Source organism: Carcharodon carcharias, chromosome 8, assembly GCF_017639515.1.
Source record: "Carcharodon carcharias isolate sCarCar2 chromosome 8, sCarCar2.pri, whole genome shotgun sequence".
NCBI classification, from domain to species: domain Eukaryota; kingdom Metazoa; phylum Chordata; class Chondrichthyes; order Lamniformes; family Lamnidae; genus Carcharodon; species Carcharodon carcharias.
In genome coordinates this window covers 72296287-72311514 of record NC_054474.1, presented here as the reverse complement: position 1 = coordinate 72311514, position 15228 = coordinate 72296287, and the positions used below count along the sequence as shown (strand labels likewise).

Here is a 15228-nt window from a genome sequence, read left to right as displayed (position 1 = left end):
CAGCTGGTAGAATCAAAACTCTAAACTGTAACTTTAAATTGACAGAAACTGCTACCAACTTCCTTAGCAACCAACCACCAAGCAAGCAGTTTCCTTTTTCTAAAGATATCTCACTGGACGATTACAAAAAAGAAGTCCATTTAATCAATACATTGACATTTCTACCAGTTAACCACGAGTGCCCCTACCCTTAATGTATAACCTAATTTAAAACCAGGATATTCAAGTTTAAATGCTTAAACACTTAGGTATAAGTATATCTTCAAGACGTACCCTCGGTTACCTTGATTATTTAAAGCCAAATTGTTCACAATCTATGCAAATATAAAAAATAAAATACATTTTTTTTGTTAGAGAGAAAAAGATAACTTATACTATTTGGAGATGTAGATCTGACCTTCAGTTGCATTTGAAGTGAAATGGTTGCCATGTCCTGTAGTAAGGGACACGCTAGAGGGTGATGGAGTCTGTGTGCTGTTTCCTGAAATAGAAAAAAGTGTTACTTTATTGTGCTCACATTGATGAAAATATTAGCCATTCCCACTAAATAGCCACACATTATATCATCCATTTTGCATGCATATGCAAGTTGATGCAAATGATATTCTAAAGATGGCCAACTAGACATGGAAGAGTAAGGTAAATCAGCCTCGGTTTTTTGTAGTTGATGCCTCTGATTAGAATCTTGTTTTGACAACAGATTCAATATGAGGAAGACAGTAAAACCCCAAACGATGGAGCTCTCTAGTTTCAGATGTCTTTGGTTTTGAATTTTTTTGGCAGGTGCATTTTTGGTAGATGAGAAGTTGTGAATTTTATTTTGGTAAAATGAAACACTATTTATCAATTCATTGCAATTTTGTGCCAACTGCTGGATAGATTTGTGCTGTGGACTAGAAACTGAATTGATATTTCCCAAAGTAATTTACTATAGATTATTTTAGCAGTACAGAATGTACGCTTTCATCCCACCAGTCTACAGTAGATCAACACTGGCTAAACAGCGGAAGCAGCACACGATAATCAGATGAGGCACTCCCACAATCAAAGGATCAGATCAAAGGTCTGCAGTCCTGCCTTATCCAGTCATGAATAGTGGTGGACAGTTAAGCAAATAACTAGTAAAGGTGCCCAAAAATACCCTCATCCTTAATGATCAGAGAGCCAAGGACATCAGTGTAAGACAAGGCTGAAGCATTTGCAACCATCTCCACCAGAAGTCCCAAGTGGATGATCCACTTTGGCCTTCTCCAGAGGTCCCCACCATCACCAATGCCAGTCTTCAGCCAATTTGATTCACTCTATCTGATAGTAAGAAATAGCTGAAGGCACTGGATACAGCAAAGACTATGGAATCTGACAACATCCCTGCTGTAGTGCTGAAGACTTGTGCTCGAAAACTACTGAACCCCTGGCCAAACCGTTCCAGTACAGCTACAAAGCTGGCAACCCCTGACAATGCAGAAAATTGTCAGGGTATGTCTTTTCCACAAAAAGCAGGACAAATCCAATCAGGCCAATTACGACCCACTCAGACTGCTCTCAATCACCAGCAAAGTGATGGGAGGTGTCATTGGTAGATCTATCAAGTGGCATTTAGTCAGCAATAATCTGCTCACTGACACTCGGTTTGGGATCTGCCAGGGCCATCTGTTCCTAACTTCATTGCAGCCTTGATTCATGGACAAAAGAGCTGAACTCTAGAGGTGAGGTGAGAGTGAGTGCCTTTGACATCAAGGCAGCATTTTATCAAGTGTGGCATCAAGGAGCCCTAGCAAAACTAGAGTCAATGGGAATCAGGGGTAAACCTTGCACTGGTTGAAGTCATACCTAGTGCAAAGGAAAATAGTCGTGGTTGGTGGAGGTTAAGCACCTCAATCCCAGGACATCACTGCACGAATTCCTCAGGGTAGTGTCCTAGGTCCAACCATCTTCATTTGCTTCATCAATTACTTTCCCTCAATCATAAAATCAGAAATGGGGATGTTTGTTGATGATTGCAGTGTTCAGCACCATTCGAAACTCCTTAAATACTGAGGCAGTCAGTGTCCAAATGCAGCAAAACCTGGACAAGATGCAGGCTTGGGCTGCAAAATAGCAAGTAACATTCATGCCATATAAGTGCCAGACAATGACCATCTCCAACAAGAGAGAATCTAACTACCTCCCCTTGACGTTCAATGACATTATATCACTGAATTCCCCAACATTCTGGGTGTTGCAAATGACCAGAAACTGAATTGCACCAGCCATATAAATCCTGTGCCTACAAGAGCAGGTCAGAGGCTGGGAAATCTGGGACATATAACTCACCTCCTGCCTCCCCAAAGCCTTACCACTATCTACAAGGCGTGAGTCAGGAGTGTGATGGAATACCCTCCTCTTGCCTGTTGTTTCAATTGCATCCAAGGAGCTTAACACCGTCCAGAACAAAGTAGCCTACTTGATCAGCAACCTTTCCACAACCTTGAACATTCACCCCCTCCACCACTGGCACACAGTGGCATCAATGAGTACCATCTACACAATGCACTGCAGCAATTTGCTAAGCCACCTTCAACAGCACCCTCCGAACTTGCAAACTCTACCACCTAGAAGGACAAGGGCAGCAGATTCACAGAAATACCACCACCTGCAAATTCCCCTAAGCCACCCACCATCTTGATTTGGCACTAAAGCACCATATCACTTCACTATCGCTGGGTGAAAATCCTGGAACTCCTTGCCTAACAGCCTGGCCGGCAATTCTCACATCCCATGAAAGAATAGAAAAAACCCTAGTCACAAGGTAGGATACCAACCAACTGCATGTCCCAACTCTCAATTATCTTAAATTAAATTAATGATTATAAAGGATTAGCAGAGGCCTGGCAACAACTAAAAAGAATTATATCTTCTTTTATGATGGGATTATGACTAGAGTTGCACTTTGTGACAGGATGATCAATTATTCAATTGAACTAATGCTGACCCTGGCAAATATTTTGGGGAATTCTTCATTAAATCTCTTTGCTGAGTTCTTGGCAATGCTTTTACCTCTGACTGGGACCTTCTCACTACAACAAATAATGAACAATGATCTATGGGCAGAATTTTACCGTCGGCGAGCAGAGAACGGGGCCTACTCACCGAAGCGTAAAATGATGTGGGATGACGTCGGGCAGAACCCCTGACATCACCCTGCCCCATTTAAATTTTCAGTAAGGTGGGGGCAAATTCAGCTGCAGGCCTACCGACCTGTCAATGGCCACTTGAGGCCATTGACAGGATCAATTAACCAATTAAAGGTTGGCCAGGAGCCCAGACGGCAACTAGAAAAAACATGAAACCTCATCCAGCGGTGGAATGAGGTTTCATGTAGGGTTTTAAAATTTGTAATAAAGTTGTTCTGCAAATAATGAACATGTCCCAATTCATGTGACATTGTCACATGAGGGGTCATGTAAGGCATTTTTCTTTTCTCTATTTTTAAAAGTCAAGATGATCTCCCTGAGGCTGTACCTAGCCTCAGGGAGATGTGTGCTCTTTCATGAGCATGTGCGAAAGACTGTACTCTCGATTTTAGGGCTTCCCCCCTGCCCGCACAGGGAGCACCTTAATTAGCCAGCCCACATAAAATAGCAGTGCGGCCCCAATCGCTGGCGGCGATCGGCTCCACACCTGCCCACGATTGGGTCAAGCTCCCTCGCCCGACCAACGGAAAATTCAGCCCTATGTTTCTCCCCATCTGTAGGTCATTATGTATATATGCTTGTATCCTAACTTCTGACTCTCTGTGAAAGCCCTTAAAAGATTTCTCTTTTCAGAAGAAGCTAATAGTCGATGTTGATTTCTGAGTCTGTTAGGGCTAGGAACATGGGACTTAGGGGCAGGAGTAGGTCATTTGACCCCTCAAGCCTGCTCCTCCATTCAATAAGGTCATGGATGATCTGATTGTGACCTCAACTTCACTTTCTTCTCCCCCCTACATAGCCCTTGACTCAAAAATCTTTCCAACTTAGTTGTGAATAAATTCAATGACCCAGCCTTCACTCCTTTCTGGGAAAGAGAATTCCACAGACTAACGACACTCTGAGAGAAAAAAATTTGCCTCATCTTCATCTTGAAAGGGAGACCTTTTATTTTTAAACTGTTTCCCCTGGTTCTGGTCTCCCACACAAAAAGAAACATCCTCTAGATATCCACCCTATCAAGACCTCTCAGGATCCTATATGTTTCAGTAAGATCACCTCTCATTCTTCTACACTCCAGTGGGTATAGGCCCAACATATTCACCTTTCTTCATAAGATAATCCCTTCATCCCAGGAATGAGTCAAGTGAACATTCGCTGAACTGCTTCAAAGGCAATTATATTCTTTTTCAAATAAGGAAACTAAAACTGTACACAGTACTCCATATGCGGTCTCACCAAGCCCCTGTACAGCTGCAGTAAAACTTCTCTGCTTTTATTTTCCATTCCCCTTCCAATTAATACCAACATTCCATTTGCCTTTCTAATCACTTACAGTACCTGCATACTAGCTTATACTGATTCATGCACCAGGACACCCAGATCCCTCTGTAGCACCGAGTTCTGCAATCTTTCTCCATTTAAATAGTATACTGCTTTTATATTCTTCCTGCCAAAGTGGATAAGTTCACATTGCCTAACATTACAAGTGAAAAAAAGGGACCTATCGCATCCCCATGAGCAAAGATTTCCTAACATTAATGGCATAGAGTGTTTATCAAATAGCCAAGCATCTAGCTGACAAATTGCTGTATATGGTCTTGGGGAATTAATTTCAAAGCTATTCTCATGATAAAAATATTAAGCACCCTCAGTCTCAGTGCTTTTATTTTAAACTGATGTGAATACACTTTGCTTTATAAATTTGCAATATTTAAAGATATTTCTTTTTTATATCCTCGCCCACTGTGTCCTGGAGGAGGGCACAAAAGAAGGAATGTACTTACAAATCAAAACCTTAGACACAACCTTGATGTTCTGATTGATATTTAATTACTGACCTCCACTTTTGAAACATCATTTACCAGAGTGGCGAATTTGATAACTGGTGAAAATAAATCCCCCAAGCTTAATTACTCCCCGATATTCTGTAGAAGTGTAGTTTATGAGAACTGAACCTACCACTGCAAGCTCCTGCCCTCCTTGAACTATAAGGGGTTATTTTTCACCATACTGGACTTCTGCCAGGGCTATGCTCACAGCAAGCAGAGATTACAAAATCATGGAGGTGCTCTTAAAGGGCTACAGATCACCATTAGTGGAAAAGTCATGGCTATGGCAGAGAACTGATCTAAATTTTCACAATGGCACTAATGGGCAACAGGCTCATGTTGATGTTAAAGGTCAGGTTTCAGTCAGTCCACCAGAGGAGAGTGGTCCTATTTTCAATTAAAATCCACTATCCAGTAAAACACAGGTGGCAGGTGTTGAGGGAGCTCACCATTTGAATCAATGCAGTTGCCCAGGTCCTTTGTAAATAAGGGATAAAAGTACAGGTGTCTTGATTAAGGTGAAGGCAAGAGTGCTGCTCACTTTTGCACAGATTTCAAACACAGTTCAAACCTAAGTTAGGAACTGCTGCATCATTGAAAGCACTGTGCACAGCTATTGCACTTTTACACACATTTTTTTTTTGGAAAAAAATACTTTATTCATAAATTATCTGAAAGAACATTACAAAACATTTCTAAATGGCCATCACAAAATGTGCAATCAGATTCAACTTTTACACATGGATCACGAGGTGCTTCAATACAATCAATGAATATTACAATCATTTCAATATGATCATTTCGGGCAGTCAGACAGTGCAATGGCATTGGAGTTATCAACATACATGTTGCGCTCTGAGGCGCTTCAATACAATTATGATGCATTTAGTGTTCACTACTTGCAATCTTTGTGAGTCGTTCAGCCAGAGGGGTCTATACAATTTCCAGCCCCTCGGTGCATCATGACAGAAAGGTCTTTGACCTTTCCCCATTGCACCTTTGCGGCGGCTGCCCCAAACTTTAGTGTGTCCCTCAGCACGTAGTCCTGGACCTTGGAATGTGCCAGTCTGCAACACTCAGTCGGGGACAGCTCTTTGCACTGGAAGACCAACAAGATTCGGGCAGACCAAAGATTGTCTTTCACCGAGTTGATGATCCTCCAGCTGCAGTTGATGTTTGTCTCAGTGTGTGTCCCTGGGAACAGCCCATAGAGCAGAGAATCCTCTGTCACAGAACTGCTCGGATTGAACCTCGACAGAAACCACTGCATCTCTCCCCAGATACAATCCACAAGGAGGTGAACAACGGTCCCTTCCCCACCATAGCCACCTCGAGGGCAATGTGCAGAGGGGTGAGACTCCTGGCATGTTGGAAGGATCTGACGGGGAGGGCCTTTCTCACCACCAGCCAAGCTACAACTTGGTGCTTGTTGGAAAGTTCTGGCGATGAGGCATTCTGCCAAACGACTTTGACAGTCTGACAGGGAAACCATCCAACAGGATCCACCATCTCCTTTTCCCTCAGGGCCTCTAAGAGATTACGTGCCGACCATTGCCTGATGGACTTGTGGCCAAAGGTATTTCTCTGCATAAATCTTTCCATGAGGGACAGGTGGTACGGCACGGTCCAACTACTTGGAGTGTTCCATAGCAGTGTGGCCAGACCTATCCTTCGCAACACCGGGGACAGGTAGAACCTCAGCACGTAGTGACACTTGGTGTTTGCATACCAAGGGTCTACGCACAGCTTGATGCAACCGCACACAAAGGTGGATGAGGGCGATGTTGGGCACATTTTTTCCCCCCCTTATCTAGAGGCTTGTACATCGTGTCCCTGTGAACATGATCCATTTTTGACCTCCAGATAAAGCGAAAGATGGCTCGGGTGATCGCCATCGCGCAGGAGTGTGGAATGGGCCAGACCTGCACCACATACAGCAACAGCAAGAGTACCTCACACCTGATGACCAGGTTCTTACCCGCAATGGAGAGGGAGCGTCGCTCCCATATGCCCAGTTTTCTTTGCACCATAGACACTCGCTCCTTCCATTTTCTAATGCATGCCCTGGTCCCTCCGAACCATATCACCAGCACCTTCAGGCTATCAGCCCTGACGGTGAAGGGGACAAAGGATCGGCCAGCCCAGTTCCCCAAGAACATGGCCTTGCTTTTCCCACGAGTTACATTGACTCTCGAGGCCAGTTCGAACTGGTCGCATGTGTGGATCAGTCTGCGCACCGACAGCGGATCCGAGCAGAAGACGGCGACATCGTCCATGTACAGGGAGGCTTTGATCTGAGTGCCTCCAATGCCTGGGATCATCACTCCTCTTATGCCCAGATCCTTCCTGATGGACTCAGCAAAAGGTTCAATGCAACACACAAACAGGACAGGGGAGTGAGGGCAGCCCGGCCTGACTCCAGATTTAACAGGAAAGCTATCTGATTCCCACCCATGGATTGAGACTGTGCTACTGATGTTAACGTAGAGCATTTGGATCCAATTGCAAATTCCATCCTCAAACCCCATTTTGGAGAGCACATCCACCATGTAGGTGTGCGATATTCTGTCAAAGGCCTTCTCCTGATCCAGGCTGATGAGGCAGGTGTCCACACTCCTGTCCTGTACATAGGCAATCTTTTCCTGAGCAGCACGAGGCTGTCAAAGATTTTCCTGCCCGGCACAGTGCAAGTCTGGTCAGGGTGGATCACCAGTTCCAGAGAAGACTTGACACGATTGGCGATGACTTTGGATAGAACCTTATAGTCCACATTCAACAGTGAAATGGCTCTCCAATTTCTAATTTCCTCCCTTTCCCCCTTGTGCTTGTAGATGAGGGTGATAATGCATTTCCTCATGGATTCTGACGTGCTGCCGGCCAGAAGCATAATCTCGTACACTTCTAGCAGGTCTGGGCGGATCCAGTCCCACAGAGCCGCATACAACTCAGCCGGCAAGCCATCGCTTCCTGGAGTTTTAGTCTTCTCAAAGGACTCAAGGGCCTTAGTCAGTACGTCAGGAGTTAGCGGTTTGTCCAGGCTCTCCCGTGTACTGTCGTCTAAGACCTCCATAATAGAGGACAGGAAGGACTGGGAGGCCGTGCTGTCTGTGGGCTTCAGGTCATACAATCCAGCATAAAAGGATTTGCTGATCCTCAAAATGTCAGACTGCAATGACTTTATTGAGCCGTCTTCTTCCTTCAGGCTGCTGATCACAGAGCTCTGTGTACCTTTTGGAAGAAGAAACGAAGCACGTCTCAACCTGCTCTATGGAGTGCACTCTGGACCAGAGGATGATCTTGAAGGCCTCCGAGGCAAAGAGTGAGGCTTGCTGGCTCTTCACCTCTTGGAGTTCCTCCTTGACATCGACCCCCATCGACTGCAGCTGGAGCAGGTTCTGCATGTTTTTCTGGAGTCGGGACATTTCCCTCTGTTCCTTTCTAGATTTCTGGGTGCTTTTGAGGATGAAAAACCTCTTGATGTTTCCCTTGATCGCTTGCCACCAGGGTGTCGGGGATTCAAAGAGGGGTTTCACGGTTCTCCAACCTTTGTAATCCTTCTTGAGCTCCTCAATGTTCTCTGAGGTTAGCAGTTGCACGTTTAGCTTCCATGGCCCCCCTGCCAACCATCTGGTCTTCCGGTAAGTGACAGTCAGTAGGAGGCAGTGGTCAGAGAAGAACACCGGCTTGACATCGGTGGATCTGACTGCAAATGCACGGGACACAAACAGGAAGTCTATCCTGGGACGGATGGACCCATCTGGCCGTGACCAGATGTATCTACGCTGCACTCCACCTGCAGGGTTGCTGAAGATGTTGTGCAGCTTTGCTTCCTTTACTGTTTCCATCAGGGATCTGGACATAGCGTCCAAACTGCTGTCAGCCCTACCAATGTTGCAGTTGAAGTCACCGCCCAGAATGACCGGCCTGGAGGTCGCCGGCAGCAGTGGGAGCTGCTGAAAAACCGCCAGCCACTCGCCCTTTTGTGCCGGAACGTACACGTTAATTAACTGGAGTGGAGCATTCTTGTACATTATGTCTGCTATGAGGAGGCGTCCGCCCACCACCTTCTTAACCTCGGAGATGGTGAAGTTGCTTCCCCGTAGCAGAATACCCAGGCCGGAGGAAAGAGAGTCGTTTCCTCCCGACCAGACCGATGACCCATGGGACCAACATCGTGACAATTGCCTGTAGGAGCTGAGGTGCAGTATCGCACACTCCTGCAGAAACAACAGGTCAGCTTTGACCTTGGCAAGGTAGTCCAAGGTCACAACACATCACGTAGTAAATTTAATGCTACGCACATTTATGGATACAATCTTTAAACCCATTTTAAAGCATTTAGTCTCTTACTAAATCTGTTTTCTTTGAGAGTCCCAGATCTTTGGCCTGCTCCTGCATACCCATAGTATTCACAAATTGCGTCACTTTGGATGGGCTGAGGAAACTGTCCTGAGCCACCCCATTGGAGATGTTCTGATCAGGTGGCCTCTGGGGGTCCCTGCAAGGAACAAAATTTGAAATGTTCTCTGCTGGAGATGACTCTCCGATCCTCTCCCCCTCTGAGGCATTGCTGTCCCGGCTTCCCGGAGCTGGGGTGTGCTGAGCGCTTCACTGCTCTCAGATTCCTGGGGCTGGGGTGCGCTGGCCTCTTCGGGTTATGGGCAAACTTGGTTTGCGCTGCTCTCTTCATTGTCTCCAATGTTCTGGAGCTCGGGTGTCCCATCCTCCAACTCCCTAGAGCTTTGCCGCTTCTTCTGTTGGTGCCACCCATGCCCTTCTTCGTCCCAAGAGCAGCTGCCCTTGTCATCCGTGTCGGATGGGAGACGCCTTTTGCCACTTGTCTGGGAAGTGGCTTGGTAATTTCTTAGCCCATTCTTCCTTTTGGCTCTCTTCATCAGCTGCCACTCCCCCTGCTGATTTTCCGCTGCTTCCTCCTCCATTGATTCACTCTCCTGAGGAGTGGGAGGTTCAGGAGGCAGTCCAGTTGATTGGGGAAACAGACTGTCTGGACAGATTGGGCACAGCCAGATCTTGTTGTTGTTGATCAATTAATCAGCCATAATCATGAAGGTGGAGGTGAAAGGGCTAAAAACAAAATACAATGGACAAAGAGCATTTGGTCTCTGTGGCTTAGTTGGTTAAAGTGCCTGTTTAGTAAACAGAACACTCTGGGTTCAAATCCTGGCAAATCCTTGTTTCCATTTATAAGTTCTGGGCTGATTTGAGCAAGTCCTTTGTAATAGTACAATGGACAAAAAGATGGCTTTTAATAAACCACAAGTCAGTCTGGACCAGCTAAGAATCAAGGACTGTGTGTATACATTGAACAGGAGTGGATAATGTGATCATATACAAGTGTCTCGAAGATAATAGGATAGACAAAATTAAGTATGTGTGAAAATGCTTGGGTCCTGTAATGAGGTTCAAACGTGTACACATCGAAGGTAATAGGATAGACAAAACTAGTTATGTGTGCAAATGAATAGGATAGACGGAACCAATTGTGTGTAAATGAGATGTAGACATTTATCATTGGTGCATGCAAACAGGATAAGATAAGGGAAAAGTATAACTGCAAGGAAATGTAACCATTCGGGGAGCTTGTACCCATCTTGTACGGATACAGTCTCCCCTGCATGCTTGAATAAAACCGGTGAAAGAAGCTTGAGTCTCATGTGGTCGCAGCGGGATCGATGGGTGCTTGAACACCCGTTCAATCCCAAGCTCATAAATTTGCCTCATTTCCAGATCGCATTACTCCCCTTAACAACCTCTTTAACCTGTTTTTACCTGTCAACATGGACTCCATTTCAGTTACCACATTTGGTGGTACGTTTCATAGTCTCACAACCCTCTCTGTAAAAACAAGTGTAGAATGATATTGCTGTGGTCTGTCACCAGCTGAACAGTTATTGAGCGTTTATGGAGACATAGGGTCATTGTGAAGTGATCTGATGATCACATGGGAACTGTGTGGCGTTTCTACTTGAGGAAACCCTGCTACCCAGTGGAAGCTTACTGTTCTATTCAGCTAATGCATCTGTTCCACAGCAAAAATGTATTTGTCACTTACTCGGCCTGGGAAGACTTAGCAACGAAAAGGTTGTGCCATAGAGTGTTAAGCCTCACTTGTGCAGAGAAGGCAAAGAATGATCGGTTGTATATGGAGATCATGGTGCAAGACTCGGCATAACTCTGTTACAGCCCAATGTGGAAAATGGAGACGGTGAAGACTGACATCCTCTACCATATTCATTTGAGGGTGTCTGTTAAATCTTGAGAATTGACAAAATGTCACTGTGGTCATTGAGCTGCATTGATTCATCCCTCATATCGTGTTCCTCTCCATTGCAAATTTTCAACATGTTCAGACCTCTAAAAGGATACCCATCTATAGAACCATTGAACCATAGAAAAGTTAAGGCGCAGAAAGAGGCCATTAAGCCCATCATATCTGTGCCGACCAGAAAAAGATGAAAAAGAAACTAGCCACTCATTTTAATAGCACTTTTCAGCACTTGGTCCATAGCCTTGCAGTTACAGTGCTTCAGATGAGATCCAGGTACCTTTTAAATGAGTTGAGCATTTCAGCCTCAACTACTTAGGCAGTGAATTCCAGATGCCCACCACTCTCTGGGTGAAAACGTTTTTCCTCGTGTCCCCTCTAATCCTTTTACCAATCACCTCAAATCCATGCCCTCTGGTAATTGACCCCTCAGCTAGGGAAAACAAGTCTTTATTGTATACCCTATCCACGTCCCTCATAATTTTGTACACCTCAATTAGGTCACACCTCAGCCTCCTCTGTTCTAAGGAAAACAATCCTAGTCTTTCCAATCCTTGCTCATAGCTGCAATTTTCAAGCCCTGGCAGCATTCTTGTAAATCTTCTCTGTACTCTCCCCAGTGCAATTATGTTCTTCTCCATCTCCTTGGTACAATTGGAATACATACAACAATTGAGAAAAATGAAACTAAACTACTGACAGCGAGAGAAACGGAATAATTTAAAATGGAGGACAACCCAGCGAAACCAGTTAAAGTGCAGAGCAAAATCCAGCAAGAAGAAAATAAAACTAAAGTATCCTATGCTTTGACGACCCTTTGTGAACAAAACTAGACCTGCACCTATGTTTTTAGGGGAAGTATGGCACTACATCAGAGCTTCACATTAAAACTATTAATGAAACTATTAATTAAATCATTCATTTTTACATTGAACTCAGAAATAGCCCATCAGAAAATATTCATACATATTAATACTGAATAGTAATATAACATAATATGCTTCTACCACATAATTTTATGTACATGTAATGCATTATTATGTACTGTACAGTTAGTTGATGCAATCAATGCTGCTCACAAACATTTAAATCTCATTCTACTTTTAGCAGATAATGCAGTGTAAATCTAGGGATTCAGTTCGCTAGCGTCCAGCTGTGGGTGTAACAGGGCCTGTGTAAAATATCTCTGCTGCCCATATTCGATCACTGTAAAAAATACATAAAGCTATTTTCCATAGAAAAGCAACAGATTTATTGTCTGTGTCTATTGAACTATGCTGCATCACCTGTTGCATCTTGTACATTTATTCCTTGATATTTAACAGAGATATCAACGATAATTTTGAATCAGCATTTCTATGAGAAATATAAATAATAGATAATAATGAGCTGACGCACCTTCCAAAATCAGCAGATTAAAAAGGTCTTTCTGATCATTAAAGAGACCGGTAATCTCTACACGGCAACAATACAAGCCACTGTCTTCTTCACGTAGATTGCCAACTGTGAGCGATACATCTCCTTCCTCTATTTTACCATCAAGGTGGTATTTTGTGGAAATTGCTTCAGTTACAGTTTTCCCATTTGTTCTGATCAGTGGTTGTGAACAGTCAAGTAAAGAGCAATGTCCCCTGCCCCAGCACATTTCAGTTTCACCATTCTTTCTGACAGAGTATCTGCACGGCAGTGTGACCGACTGTCCCAGGAATCCTCGCACTTCTGATCCTCTTACAGAAATGACTGGAGCTGAAACATTCCAGGTAAAGATAGTAATAATTCAGTATCTATTGCGGTGACTGAGAAAGTGTACAGAGTATGAACAGACAGGCACTGTATATAGAAAATAATACCAGTTACCAACCAGCTGCATGTACCATAGAAACATAGTGACATTATAACAAGGAACAGGACTAGGACATTCAGCCATCGAGCCTGTTCCACCATTCAGTTGGTTCTTGGGTGCACCACAATTCAATTTATCCACCTTAGCTCCATATCCGTTGACATTTCTACCTTCCAAAAATTAATCAATTTCAGGTCTTGAAAATTTCAGTTGACCCAGGATCCAGAAGCTTCCGGGAGAGTCTTCCGGATTTCTTTGTGCAATGAAGTTCTACCTGAATTCACTCCTAAATGGGCTAACTCTAATTTAAGATTGTGCCCACTCGTTCTGAATTCCTCTACCAAAGAAAATGATTTCTCCGCATCTATCCTACCAAATCCCTTTCTTGCTTTAAAAACCTCCATTAGATCACCCCTGAAATTCCAAACTCAAGAGAAAACAAACACAGTTTGCACAACCAAGCTCTCATTATTTAAACCTTTAAAAGCCCCCTATTGGTGAATCTGTACTGATCCCTTCAAAGGCCAGTAAGTCACTCGCAGGAACACTTAACGTATTGCATTAGAATAACTTATATTAACACGAAACAATGTGAGATAAATCATTTTTTAAATTGAGAAACTTACCTAAAAAAACAAGTAGCCCAATCAAATGAGGCACAACCCCAGTAATAAACATGATGCTGGACACTACAGACTGGAGCTCTCTGAGTTCCAGCTGCTGTAGAATCTTGTGGCTGAAGTTGAACTTCTGTTTCTAATGTTAGTCCTATACTGATGTGAGTGGTCAGAGTTTCCTTTATAAGTTCACAGGTTGTGCTTCAGTAACGTACAAGTCTGTGAACTGAGGCAAGTGTTTATTAAGAATATATTTTCTGCAATGATTTTGCCACCAATTTCCAACTGGCACAAAATTAACTGACATTCCAAGCTGCTTTCAATAGAATGTTTCATCACTCTAACACACTTTGTAGGTTTGAGATAAAAGAATTCCAAGAGGTTAGTTATACTGAATTTGGGTTACCAAGCTGGAACTTGTATCTGCCAGTGGTCTGCATTTCTGACCCCACTGTATTGTGCACAGGTCTGCTCATTATTATATCCATTACAAACCTCATGCTAAATGGGAGTAATGTGATGGATGCTCGGGAAATTAGAGTGCAGTCTTCAAAAAGCAAATGTTCAGTGAAGAATACAGCAACAGATCGGGGAGCTGTGATAAGTAGGAAAATGTTGGGCAGAGTGAGCTATCTGCCAGGTCACTGGTCTGGATGACTCATGTGATTTTGTGGCACTTTTGAAAAGTGCCTTCTAATTGGAGAAGAAGAAGGAGAAAGGGGCAAAAAAGGAGTGAGGCTGGGAGATCTTAAGAGCATAAGAACATATGGAATAGGAGCAGAGTTTACATTCAGCACCTCAAGCTTACTCCAGCATTCAATGTGATCATAGCTGATCTTCTGCCTCAACTCCACTTTGCCACCTACTGCCCACATCCATTGATTTGCTGAGAAATGAAAAATCTGTCTACCCCTCCCTTGAATACACTGAATGAAGGAGCATCCACAACCCTCTGAGGTAAAGAATTCCAAAGATTCACAACCCTCTCAGTGAAGAACATTTCTCCTTGTCACAGTCTTAAATGATTGACCCATTATCCTGAGGCTGCGCCCCTGTGTTCTAAATCCCGCAGCTAGGGAAAACAACCTCTCAGTGTCTACCCAACAAGCTCCTTCAGAATCCTGTATGTTTCAATAGAAATAGAATAGATCACCTCTCATTCTTTTAAACCGCAGAGAATATGGGCCCAGTTTACTCAGTCTCTCAACATAGGACAACCCTCTCATCCCAGGAACCAATCTTGTGAACCTTCACTGTATTGCACCAAGGCCAAGTATATCATTCCTTATATGAAGATCAGAGCTGCACACAGTACTCCAGGTGTGGTCTCTTCAAAGCCCTGTACAACTGCAGCAAGAATTCCTCATTCTTGTACTCCAATCCCCTAAAGGCCAACATGCCATTTGGCTTGCTGTACCTGCATGATAAATTTCTGTGTTTCTTGTACGTGAACATTTATAATTTTCACATCTTTTAAAAA

At 43.9% G+C, this 15228-nt stretch overlaps 1 protein-coding gene across 1 annotated transcript; it reads right to left on the bottom strand.

Moving 5' to 3' along the window:
• Nucleotides 1-374: 374 nt before the first annotated feature.
• On the bottom strand, nucleotides 375-13895 carry LOC121281451 (hepatitis A virus cellular receptor 1 homolog). Its single transcript, XM_041194397.1, has 3 exons — nucleotides 13758-13895; nucleotides 12687-13034; nucleotides 375-481 (listed from the first exon to the last, which is right to left on the bottom strand). The coding sequence occupies exons 1-3, from the start codon at nucleotides 13807-13809 to the stop codon at nucleotides 375-377; spliced, it is 507 nt and encodes a 168-aa protein (XP_041050331.1). The 5' UTR covers nucleotides 13810-13895.
• Nucleotides 13896-15228: the final 1333 nt, after the last annotated feature.